We start from the raw sequence: 12,217 nt of genomic DNA, 5'->3' as shown, positions 1-12,217 counted from the left end.
GAGCCTCCGACTTCGCATGTTCGTTACAGCTACAGGGATGAAGCAGAGTTTTGGGTCCTTCAACCGAGCTGGTGGTTTCATCATTAAGAAGAGCGACGATCATCCGAAGGCAGCAGTTTAGCTAGGCATTAGCTTGGCGGCGATTTATTGACAGTCCTCTCACCAAGAGGATTCTCCATAAGTCAGCAGCCGAAAGTAACATTGGCGAATTGAGCATGTTACCTTTCAGGTCGCCATGAATCTCAGCCGAACGCTTGGGCTTGAAAGGTCCCCAAAGCCATGGAAGGCTGGCTTAAATTGGCTATCCATACCAACGACTTTGTCTCTACCTACACCGTAGGTGTGATGACTTCAACAGAGCAGACAGATCAGGATGTATCATCGAACTGATAGGCCATCATGCACGGATGGAACCATTTGCATTTCTTCGGTAGTCAACGCCCGGGCCCGCGGCTCATCCACACTTCAAGAGGAACTTTTGAGCAAGACTCCGGCAGATGCAGAGTTCAATCCATAGGGATCTCCCCATCTTCCTGTCGTCCTCGCCTTGAGTCAGGGGAGAGGGGAAGGAGAAGGGGCCCGTGCCGCCCAACCTTTGGATCGTGTCACGGAATTGTTCCCTCGACATTTTCTTGGTTCTGAATACAAGCCAAAGGCGGTTGGGTATTGAGTCGACAATACCAGCAAGGAACGCGCGCAAGTTTGATGTGGAGGGGGAGGCACGGTGAGATCGACACTCACTAAGTATCCCCTTGTGCCTCTGAGTGGCTATGTGCGGAGGGGGGATCTGGCTGAATACCACGTACGTCTCTCTTTTTCCATACAGAGTAAAGGCGTGTCTATCATCTTTGTTATTGCACGTGGGCATTTGTTGGATCTTCTGGTGGAGACACTTGGTGTGCATGCTCAGCACAAGGCTCAAGGTGGAATTCTCATCATGATGCTTTGTTGTGCTTCATGTGCCGTGCTCCGCGTGTAAGCATTGCCTTTAGCATGCACCCTAATGCATTGCTGGGTCGTCAGAAGTGACAAGCTAACAAGATGCAAATGTATCTTGTTTCTGAAAGGGAGAGGAACAAGGGATATGGATATTGTCTCAAGCTCTTGGTTCTCGCGCTTGGGAGCTGTTGTCCAAAAGATGGAACGGGATCCATTCACAGACCAACTTCTTCACCTCACACTGGCAGACCGGCTGGCATCATGCACGATGTTATCGTTGCTGATGTCTGCCAAGTCATCGGAGTGGTCTTGCAGCCTTTGGAAGCCAGCCACTGGTCCTCAGACACTTGCCAAGGGTGATGAGGATGTAAGAACAACACTTCTGTCCACGATGATTTCATAGCATCCATGATTGAAGCTATCTCTTGTAAACCAATCCAACCCACATCTTAGCTGCTGTGAGAAAGCGGGTTCTGGGGATAATTGGGTCAGATTCAGGATTTGTATCGCCCTAACACTATGTAGGAGGACAGAACAAGTAGTAGTCGAGGTCTCGAGGCCAGCTGAACCAAGTTGGAAGGCTGTCTCTCACCTACAATCGAGCTTAGACGCCGTTAACTTTTTTTGTTTTGAGGCTTGCTTTTGTTGAATATTGGCTATGATCCAGCACCTTAATCCGCGCTTGTAGCTCTCAAGTGGTTGTGATGTGCGGCCGCAATGGTTGCTTATTTGATGGTTAGATCAAAGCCGTGCAGATCTCCTCGAGGAGGCTGAGGTTTGGACGAGCCAGGGCGCAGAATGAACGGATTTGGCACAATATCTTACCCTTTGACAGTCTCTCACTGCGATTGTCAAAGCCAAGGCAGAACTGGACAGTACTGGATTTACACGTCACATCGGTTGGGCGCTGGGACGGGAGAGCAACCAACTGAAAGGCCCTAAACCCCGCCCAATTGCTTATCCTTGAAGAAGAGCAGTATGTGGAGATGAATCTGCTAAGAGGTGGGTAGTGATTAATTTAGTCAGCGAGGAAGAGCTAGGGGAGGGTCAGGTGACAGAGGATATGATAGGTACAGTACCTACCTAGGTATCAGAAGGGAGTTGGAGATAACCAGAGAAAGCGGGGTGGATCTTCCAGGGGTTGTTAGAGGCTCACAAATTCTTCTCACACATATGTATGAGAGATTTTTGATTGATTAGAATGATTACTAGGCTGAGAAGAGGTGTATAGTCAATTGAGCACCTGAATGTCTGATATGGTGATTGGAACAACATGTCCTCTTCTCTGTTCGAGTCCAGTCATACGTATAGAGTAAGCAAGTGAAAAATGAGGATGGCATTCTCAGCAATGCCATCAGGGGAATGGGGAGGAGACTGAATTGCGGTGCGCTGGATTGAGAATAGCCTATAGCTTAGAGGACGCCAGAATCCACCGCCAGAGGAGCCGAATGGTAGAAATGGCAGCGCAAGGACACCATCTCAAATGCAAGCTACGGAAGAAGTCAATGCTGGGGAAAAAAGCAAAGCTTGGGCCCCAGTGAAAGCCAAGGAGCAGTCTCAGCAGGTAGAACAGTTGCCTGGCATTTAACTACGAGGGAGGCTGCCTAGTCTAGGAGATAGGGAAGAACTGGCAGACTTTCTTTTGTTTCGTTTCGTGTCTCACTCAACCTTGTTGCTCCTTGTGTCTCTCGCAAGGCTTGCTAGCTTGAAAAGTCGAGAAACCTAGCGCCCCAAGCCCCAAGGTATCGTTAGCGTTTGGAGGGAATGCGGGTATGTAGACATCCGTCGATAGAGCGGTTGGTGTTGTTTCCACTTTGGGTGACCAAGGCTGAGAGTGTATACAGTATCACAGTGTGCATGGGAAAGCAAGCCTGGGTTTTCTCCCCTTTCGACTCGTGAGTGTTCCTAGAGTGGCAAAACGAGGAGGAAGGGTCCGCCATTGACAGATGGGCTGGCTCGCATGGTTCAAGAAGGGGGAAGCTTGGTTGGCTGTTCTGTGCTGGAGTTGACTTGAGTTAGCATCCCCATGGGCCTCGTTTTCGTTGTGTGTCCACTTAGAAGACGACAGCACGTTACTAGCTATGTACTCGACAAGGCTGTGAGAGTGTGCTCTGGTGATGGGTGGTTCACGCTACATTGAGCACACACTGACTGTACTGTGGTATTGCCGGAACCAGCCCGACAGGTGACCACGGAAAGTGATAATGTAGTGGCATCGCATCACAGAGTGGTATATACCATAGAGGATAGTAGAGTAGAGTGTTGGTTGCGGATGCGTGATGACACCAGTAGACTCCTAGCGATGAATAAACTCACCAATTGGGACGTTATGGATTAAGAGGCTGCCTACAGTAGTGGTGATGTTTGTCCCTGGACCGGCTTCTGATATTCTCTGCCCTCCCTCTACTGTATGTATATACATACATACATACATACATACATACTGTTCTCTGGCAGACAGACTGAGTGACTGACTGGTTACTGTACCCTAGCTCAAAAGCATAGCGTAGGCTGACTAGCCCGGCTTCAGTCAAAACCCACCCATGTCCCGGCATCAATCAGAGACTAAACGCAAATAAATTAATCCCGTCAGTGACCCCCTGTCATGTATCTTGGACAAGTCCTCTACACTCACGCCCTGAGGACGCCCCCACCTTGACTCTCTCCACACACCAAAGTCAAAAAGGGAAGAGAGTGGGTGCGCAGCGCTTGTCCCTGTTCGGCCATCTGCGGCAGCGAATGAACAAGCTCATCGATGACGTTTAGCGGGTGGAGCTCGGCCGGGTCTTTGCAGCAACGGAGCCGGGGACCCTTACCGCAGCCTCTGACGTCACGGCCCCCATCACACTTCAACGTTTTTTTTTTTTTTTGTATTTTTTTCCCCCCTCTCACAGACAGAGGCTTCAATGCCTAGCACAACATACCTTTAGTAGGAGTCTGAATTGTGGGCTTACACGAATCGCAGATACGGACGTGAACCGCTAGATGCCTAACTACTAATTTTATTCAGTGTTCCTGCACGTAAGGAGTAGCTACAACTGTCAAACTTGACTTCGATCCCAACAGCCAGAAAGAAACTAGTAGGTAACTATGCTGTACCTACCGCCGCCTTCTTGCGCAGGACAATACATACATATCAGATGGTTCAATATGGCATAGCTCCATATTCCGCAAAACAATTGGGCATTTATTTCATCATGCAGAAACAAGCCCAATCCAACCATTCATTCTCCCTCCTCGCACGTAACTAGGTATGTACATGTAGATGTAGATGCAAGATAGGAACAAGCAGGCAGGGAGAGGAGAAAACAAGTTTCTCGTCCAAGTCGCTCAATCTATCCAATCTCTCCACGCCCCATTAATCTTCCCACAGTGACCGGCCGACCCTCTCTTTTCTCAGCTGTGTCTGTATACATGCCCAATTCCGTACAACGTAACCGATGAATTGATTCATTGATTGATTTGATTTGATTTGGTTACATACATGCTCCGTACTCCGTACCTAGCTTATCCCACTCCACGTCACGACCGAGGAAACACACCGAGGAGAAATGCCACCACCCCTGCTACGGCTATTGCTATTGCTATTGCCATTGCTACCTATTGCCATTGCTGCCGCTTCTGACTTTTCCCTGACTCTCTACAATCCATTCGTCCATGACCCCAAGCTGAATTGGTACTAGCCCCCTAATAAGAAGGACCCTGAAGATCCCATCATCGGCGCTTCTTTACGTAGAGGCCAGAGTCCGTGGCATAATCTCAAACGCGGACGACGAGTCTAATTTCTCCGTCGACGTCATTGCTCGGCCCACGACCGCCGTCATTATCGCTGTTTCGGAATCCTTCTAATCAATCCGAGGTCCCTTTTCCTTCCTCTTACGAATGGTGCATAATGAGTACACAGAGCATGTGGCATCGTAAGCATTAAAAGTAAGTAAGTACTGTATCCGTACGACGACATTACGCACTCTGTGTGAGGCAAAAGCTGGGGTCGAAAGGAGGCGATGGATAAGCAGGGCAGCCACTTGTCAACGGCTTCAGGGTTGAGCTTTGGTGCTAAATTGGGGCGATAAAACGACTTTGGCGGTACTGTACTCTAATTCCCCAAGTATGTATGCATGCTAAACTTTGTACATACCTATTTCTGCTATTCTAAGTTGAGGAACATGACACCAAGAATTCGCCCCAAGGGTCCTTGATCACAGTCATGCACTCACTCTCTCAACCGGTCACCCCCAAAGAAGGTCGTTTGCACCGCCTCGGGGCGCCGTTGTGAACTGTGTCTCACAAATCGGCCAGTCCCATCCCATGCCGTGGAGGTGAATCCGTCATTGCGGCGCCGGATCTCTTGGGTTCCGCGACCCGGGCGCTCACATCTCAGCCGTGAGAGACGTCATATGTCATATCACCAAAGCCGCGACATGGCACAGCAGCTATTCCAGCAAGCACAGTGCACACCATCCCCGGGTCTATAGCACAAGAACCCCTTCGTCTATTTCGGCTGCCAGCCTCCACTGTCGCAGCGGACACTGCAGTTGAACTATGTGTATGTATGTACATACATCCTTTGGTCATGTCGCGCGCATCCCCTTTGCCACAGAGGCAGGGCATGGATGATTGAGTTGATGGATACGTTATCAACGAACTGATCGAGTAATCCGAACCAGCGTCCCGCAAGTGGAGGAAGAGTCTCCCACATGCATCGTCTGTAACAGGGCGCCTCGGTCGGCTAATAGCAGTTCCATAACACTACATATCAGTCTCGCCCATGTGTAGTAGTTGTCGAGCCGTTGGCAGCGCAGAACATAGTACTGTAGTTATACGCGCCATCAGCGACCGACCATCTTCAATTGCAATGCAACTTTCTTTGGTGACATGACATGAGCTGAAACCGAGATCTCTCTTCCGCTGTCCAGCATCCCAGTTTTGTGGCTTGCAATCAGATCGATTTTCAACCAACAGACAGGGTGTAACGCGTTTAACGAATGGGGAGCCAGCTGTAAAAGACAAGGGGGCAGTTGGGGAATGAGAATGATGGGAATGCGGAATATGAGCGCAAGGGTAAAAAAGGGAATTATCGACCCTGACAAATGGGGAGATGGATAATTCCCTTGTTGACTCCACTGAACCCCATGAGCAGTTAAGCTAGGTCTGCCAAGAGATGAATGATAATAGGGAGTCTCTGAACTGACTGACTGACCGACCGACCGATGATAGAGCGAAAACAGACATAGAAACAGTTTCGACTTAATCAATCAATTGCAACTTTGCTTCCGCAACGTCGTATCTAGAACCATTCATTTCAATGTTCATCTCTAGTGAAAACCTTCTAGTTGACTTCTAACAGCCCTTCTTTAGCAGCATCAGTTCAGCACCCAATAACACGATCCAGGACCTCTCGCAAGCTAAACTGAATGCATGCTAAGGGCCATCATCTCATCCACTCACCCCCGGATGTCAAAACCGAGGCTCAACCCTTTGGACCATATCCTCCGGGGGGGGGCTCTACAGTACAGGTCCCCCCCCCCCCCCCCTAACGTGCGGATACGTCGTTCCCCTTGCTCAAACTCCAAAAGGACCCTCAGTTCTCAAGCCAACCCAATCTCAATCTCACCTTTCAAAGTTAATCTACAAACACCTTCGTCGACTCCCTCCCTCCCTCCCTTTCCACCCCCACAAAGCTTGTCCAGTCTTGACAATGCCATCGGCTCAATGACGATGCCTCTTGCGGTAGGGATGTACACAACTTGAAACGCCGGTGTCTGCTATTCTCAGTCATGATCGACAGGCAATAACAGACAAGGTGCAAGGATGGTCAACCAATTGTTCCTGTCCTTCCTCTCCTGTCTGTCTGCTCCTGTTCATGTTCATGTTCCTGTCGCTGCAAATTCATTTGCGTGCGTCCCAGTTCCAACAATCGCTGGTACATAGCAGGAATAGGGGCTGCATTACGCGTCTGTGTCTCAAAGTGCTCGTCCTCAATTCATCCACCTCCGCTATCATCGATTGAACAAGTGGCTCGGACGTCGAATTTGACATCTGTCAGTTGTCTCTCTCTCTCTATCTCTCTACATTAGCTCCCTCGGCAATACCGCCTCGCCTCGTTTGACGCAGGCCAGGGTCTTCTCTTGCGGCTATCTCGTTACCTGACTGCGAGATGGAGGGGAGTGGGAGACCGTCCAGCCGCCTTCGCGCTTATTGCTGAGCCCCTTTACGATCCTTGTTTGACACAGCACGACTGGTTTTCTTTTGGGCTGCTATCTACTGGCGAGTCATGTTTTGTCCCAAAACTGTGCATTGCCACCAGAATATGGCATTCTCACAGATTCCCATCACGATGGAAATGTTCCCTTCTTTTCCCTGTGTCCGTGAAACAAATTTTTGTACCTTTGGAAATTCATCTCATCAGTTGACACAGCGCTCAAAAACATCACTCCATATGTCACCATACCAACTTAATTTTAAGTTTTCATCTCAAGTGTAATTCTTATAAGACTGCTTGCACTCTATAATCTGCACCTCTTCTCATCAACTTCATCGTCGTGCCCACATCTTGCCAACACCATGGTCTGTCTTTTGTCCTGTAAAGCCCCTGGCCCATTATCGACAGACCAGGCTGTGCATGGTCCGGACTGGGTATATCGTGACCGTAAAATATGAAACTAGTAGTACAAGCCTCCCCCTAAAAAGCTCGTCTGTGTCCATCTCAGTAATGTCCTAGGCTCACAGTGCCTTATTGTCGAGAGAATAACAGGTGCCCTAAAAGGGCATGAACGATCGCTTCGAAGTAAAGCTCAAGGCCTCGTGTGCCTAAACATGAATAACGACAGGACCGTAGCTCGGTCAACTCCATAAACGCCGCGTGGAAGGGTATCGGTAGGTCGGCCCAGCATTCCGCCTATTCCCATCCCAAAATACCAATAGTAAACCCCAGAATTCATGGGCAAAGAACCCCATGCACCATAAGCGATAGACTCGAATCGTATACACCGTCACTGTCCTCCTCGTCCTCGCACCCATACTTTCTCATCCTTTTCTGTCCCGTTTCTCTATGCCGCGCTGAGCCATGTTGTAATAATATTTGCAGGTGATAAAACAATGCGATTTGTTGCCAACCAAACGGTCACTTAGACTATTGTTGGGTCGCCTCCCTTCAGGTTCCAGTCTCTTTTGCCTATGTCCTGTACTCGTCATGAAAGTTTTTGATCGGAGAACGTCCTTAGTCGGAGTGATGGTCCTCAGAGCCAGCCTCAGAGCGGGCATCACCACGATGGACCTTTCGGTGGCGTCGAAGATTGGAAACAACTGAGAAATGTCGGCCACATCCTTCAACCTCACAAGCAAAAGCTGCATCTTGTTAGCGAGTGTGGTATCTTCTGGATGCAAGGGAACATACGCTTCTCGCCTGTGTGGCTGTACATATGGGTTTGCAAAGAACTAGGTCGAGTAAATCGCTTATCGCAGACCTTGCATTTATGCTTCTTCTGTGTACTGGATGAAACCTTGGAGCTGAACTGGCCCATCATGGACTGTGGCGCAGGTGGGATTTGTGAGCCCATCAGGCCCTGAGGTCTGGGTAGAGTCCTCGAAGACACCGACTCAATATCAGAACCCGCAGTCGAGTAATCAGAAACGGAGTCGCCATAGTAAGAGCTGAAGTTACCACTGGAAGAAATAGAAGAGCTAGTTGAATGGGTAGAAGGGAATCCATAGGAATCAACAGAGGATCGATCACTTCGCGCGCCATAGATAGGTCGAGGTGTCTCCTGGCTCATGGCCAGCATGCCATGGCTAGCATCGAGAGCATCTGCAAAGCTCCTCCGTTCATCCTGGATGCTACTGCCCATAGTGTGAGTGAGGAAAATAGATCTGTCGGGTCGAGGATACTTACTGCTGCGAGTACCTTCTGGCGTGGTCATCAGCCGGAGCGAGCCCAAAGGGTGGAGGGCGCACGGGAGCTGGTGCGTAGCCCAGCGTATCATACGGGGCAGCTGATGTAGGTGCAAATTGGTGGTTGACAGGAGAGGCAGATGTGGTGTAAGTAGGATCTCCATAAGCAGCAGATGTTGTTTGCATTCTGTTAATGCTAAGAAGATCTGTGCAGTATTGTCAGTTGATTGATCATATGTTATCGATGCTAGCATCTCAAAACTTACCTGCAGATGTGTTGGGAACTGGCATCCCGCCTCCATATGAGGCCATTGAAGAAGTGCTGCTGGTGCTCGCACGACTTTGGGGTGGCTTCCCTGCCATGATGCTTGGGTTGAGGGCAGGTTGGCTACCAACAAAGAGACTGCTTCCCGCAGGAGGATGCTGTGATGGTGAAGAGGACCATGGGTTCGAGAATGCAGGCGGTTGTGCAGGCGCTGAATAGTCGAAATTCAACGAAGGCCCAAACCGCTGCTGAGTGGTGTCGAGCGTCATGGTCATATTGGTACGTGATAGTGGTGATGTGAAGTGTAGTGGTTGATGTGCAATATAAACATAGATCAGTGGGCAGAAGCGTAGTAGAGGGGGGGGAAAAGGTTTGTTGATCAGATGCGGGATCCTAACTAGAATAAAAGCCAAGTCGGTGATACAGATCAGAGACAGAAGATCCCGTCCAGGTTGGAGATGATATGGGGAGTTGAGTCGGGGCCAAGGTGGGATCAGCGAAGTCTTAAGTGTCTGGGTGCGAATTGACGTGCGTCAATCTATCTCTGGAAACGGGCTGGGCTGCGGGAGAAGAGTGGAGTTCCCCCGTCTCTGAAAAGAAAAAAAAAAGGTGTGACGACTCTGGTCTAAGTGATCGGCAGGCCGACGTCTTTTCACAATGGCTGAGGCGACAGGGTTAGTGCGATGAGGTAGGGTCGTAGGACCAAGTAGCCAGGTCAAGCAGCAAACCAGGGGGTTGTGGGCTGCATAAGATGATGGAGACAGTCTCTAATCCACAACTTGACTTGACTTAACTTGACAGCCTACGGCATCCAAATGGTAGCGTCCGCGGTGGCAGACAGCGCAAAGATCAGCGGCTTTCGAAGAGATTTGGAGCAGAAATCCTGGAAGAAACCCTTAAGTCTATCAATGCCAAACCAGAGATGAGATAGATTCATGAGACAGCAGAAAAAGAATACATAAACACCTGCTATGATGCCATCAATATTTTTGAAGATGGAATAAAAACAATTGATTATTCAAATAGCAGGTCAAGGTCTGATCCTACCAAAATGAACATCAAACACCGCTAACTTGTTCTTCTGTTCGGAGGGGTGCGTCGATGGCAGATGAGAAGGATTACGGGGGTACACAAGGTGGCATAGGATGTCTATGGGAGGGGTGTCCTCAGAGCTGAAGACTGACAAGAGAACAGACAAGTGGAAGTGGGTAAGGCTACGGACGGCAGTTTGCAAAGGGACCCCCGCTATCCAAGCACTCACGAACGCCACTGATGTGGAGGGTCTGAGATGAATTACAAGGCCGGGGAGCATCTTGGGTACGTACTGGACTGTGAATTGAGGTGGACGACAGACAGGGCGGGATCATAATATGCAGGGTCTGCGAGCCAAATGAAAGCGTGCCTGTAGGTGACTTGTTGCGACGCGGGCGGCGGGTGGGAATCGAGGGTCCTTCAAGCCACTCAACGGCAGCATCGAGGATCCGCATAGGCTTGCCTAGTGTTGTGGGAATGGATTGCAGAGAGCTTCTTGTTGAGTGGATTTTATTTGAGTGGGCGTTGTCGAGTTGTGCGCTTGGTCATGGGGAATGGCCAGGATCCCAGGTCAACAAGCAATGCCAAGGGTGGGAAGAAGAGCCCAAGACGTACCAGATACTTGACAAGAGCTAAAAGCCGCCAAAAGCTCCACGGGAGGCGTCCGCCACAAGACGCCCTTGTCGCGGAAGGGTGTTTACCCATGAGAGCCCTGACGTAAGGTACGTCAGAAAGCGACTCCAGCAAGTGTGAGTGGAACTCACAAACGAGACAAGAAACGCCGGGAACTCGAGACGGTGAAGGAATTGAAACAGCCTTTGAGGTCGACGCTAGGGGCTAGTAGAGGCATGCCATGCCATCGCATTGCCTTGACGTTGACATTGATATTTGCTCATCCGCCAAACCGTGAGCATGCACGATAACTTAACGCACGGTGGAGGGTGACAAAAGAGCATTGACATCAACTGTCTAGGATAGCCTGGCATATGATGGCAACTGACTGACGTTGTGAACCCTTGAAAGATGCCACAGGGCTCTGACAAGGGCAGAAACAGTCCATCACTCACAAGGCCATGCAAGACCAAACAAACGACAAGACCCTGAGAACCTCTGGCATCGCCGTCATCATTTTGCTCCAAAAACGAGGTGGGACAGCGTTACTCTCACTCTCACTGGAATCATGACCCCCCAAAAGTGGTGTTGCAGTGATGCCATAACTGCACGCCGCGAGTCGGCTTGGTTTCCCTAGTACGGAGTTCCAAATGTCCCCTTCAGTATTTACTTTTCCACCTGCCCTGTTGCGCCGTACTCCAACACTCGCGGGGCACCACAGAGCATTGCATATATGCCCGCCTATGATCTTGGTGTAGTATCAGCATCAGTATCCGATGAGCACGGATAATGAGCGCGGATAATTAACAGGCCAAGGCACTAAACAATTCCTGCCATGCCTGCCGGGTGTTGAAGCCCTTTGCCCCCAACTTATGTGCAGTTGGAATCTTGCGACATTGTAGTTTTCTCGATGGGGTTTGATGTCGGTCTTTCAGTCAGTCATCCATTGCGAATACGTACTGTAGTTCTTGGCTGGTAGAGGCATTTCGTTAGATTGAACGCTTGAGAGTTGACGTTTCGGCGCGTGTGGCTTTGCCTGTGCTCAGATTTGACCCGTGGTACCTCTGCTAGCTTGACGCCGCCCCCGTATTGGGGAACGGCTCCTGATTATTAGGATGACTTTTCGGGGAGATCAAACTCAGTGCCGTGTCGTGTATCATGTATCAATTAGAGTTATGTGTGGGTGATTTGCTGTGTGCCAGTGTTGGCCTTTTGCTCTAGCCTCTGGATATGGACGGAAAAGTGTGCCTTGGGATGAAGGGAAAAAACCAAAGGTGCTGCCATAATGAGTACCTACCCTCGATTTGGTATGAAGGAACAACCCTTCCGCGATTCAAATATACACTACCGTATTAGGTAGGCGCGTTAACTTCCCTACCTACCTTACCATTAGTACCCAGTGATCGATGCGGGGGTCCTTTTCCAAAGTCATAGAGAGTCAGGATGTTACCTCCCTTCTCGATCAGTTCTTCTAACATT

The 12,217-nt window shown here is 49.8% G+C and overlaps 1 protein-coding gene; it reads right to left on the bottom strand.

Moving 5' to 3' along the window:
- Positions 1 to 8,158: 8,158 nt before the first annotated feature.
- FFUJ_02801 (related to krueppel protein) lies at positions 8,159 to 9,369 on the bottom strand (the record flags this gene model as incomplete). XM_023574576.1 has 4 exons in its annotated part: positions 8,159 to 8,286; positions 8,336 to 8,778; positions 8,831 to 9,035; positions 9,096 to 9,369. 4 exons carry the CDS (start codon positions 9,367 to 9,369, stop codon positions 8,159 to 8,161), a joined length of 1,050 nt encoding a protein of 349 aa, XP_023427905.1.
- Positions 9,370 to 12,217: the final 2,848 nt, after the last annotated feature.

Source organism: Fusarium fujikuroi, chromosome FFUJ_chr03, assembly GCF_900079805.1.
Source record: "Fusarium fujikuroi IMI 58289 draft genome, chromosome FFUJ_chr03".
Classification (NCBI taxonomy): Eukaryota; Fungi; Ascomycota; class Sordariomycetes; order Hypocreales; family Nectriaceae; genus Fusarium; species Fusarium fujikuroi.
The sequence above is the reverse complement of the archived record's forward strand: the minus strand, read 5'-3'. Positions and strand labels throughout refer to the sequence as shown.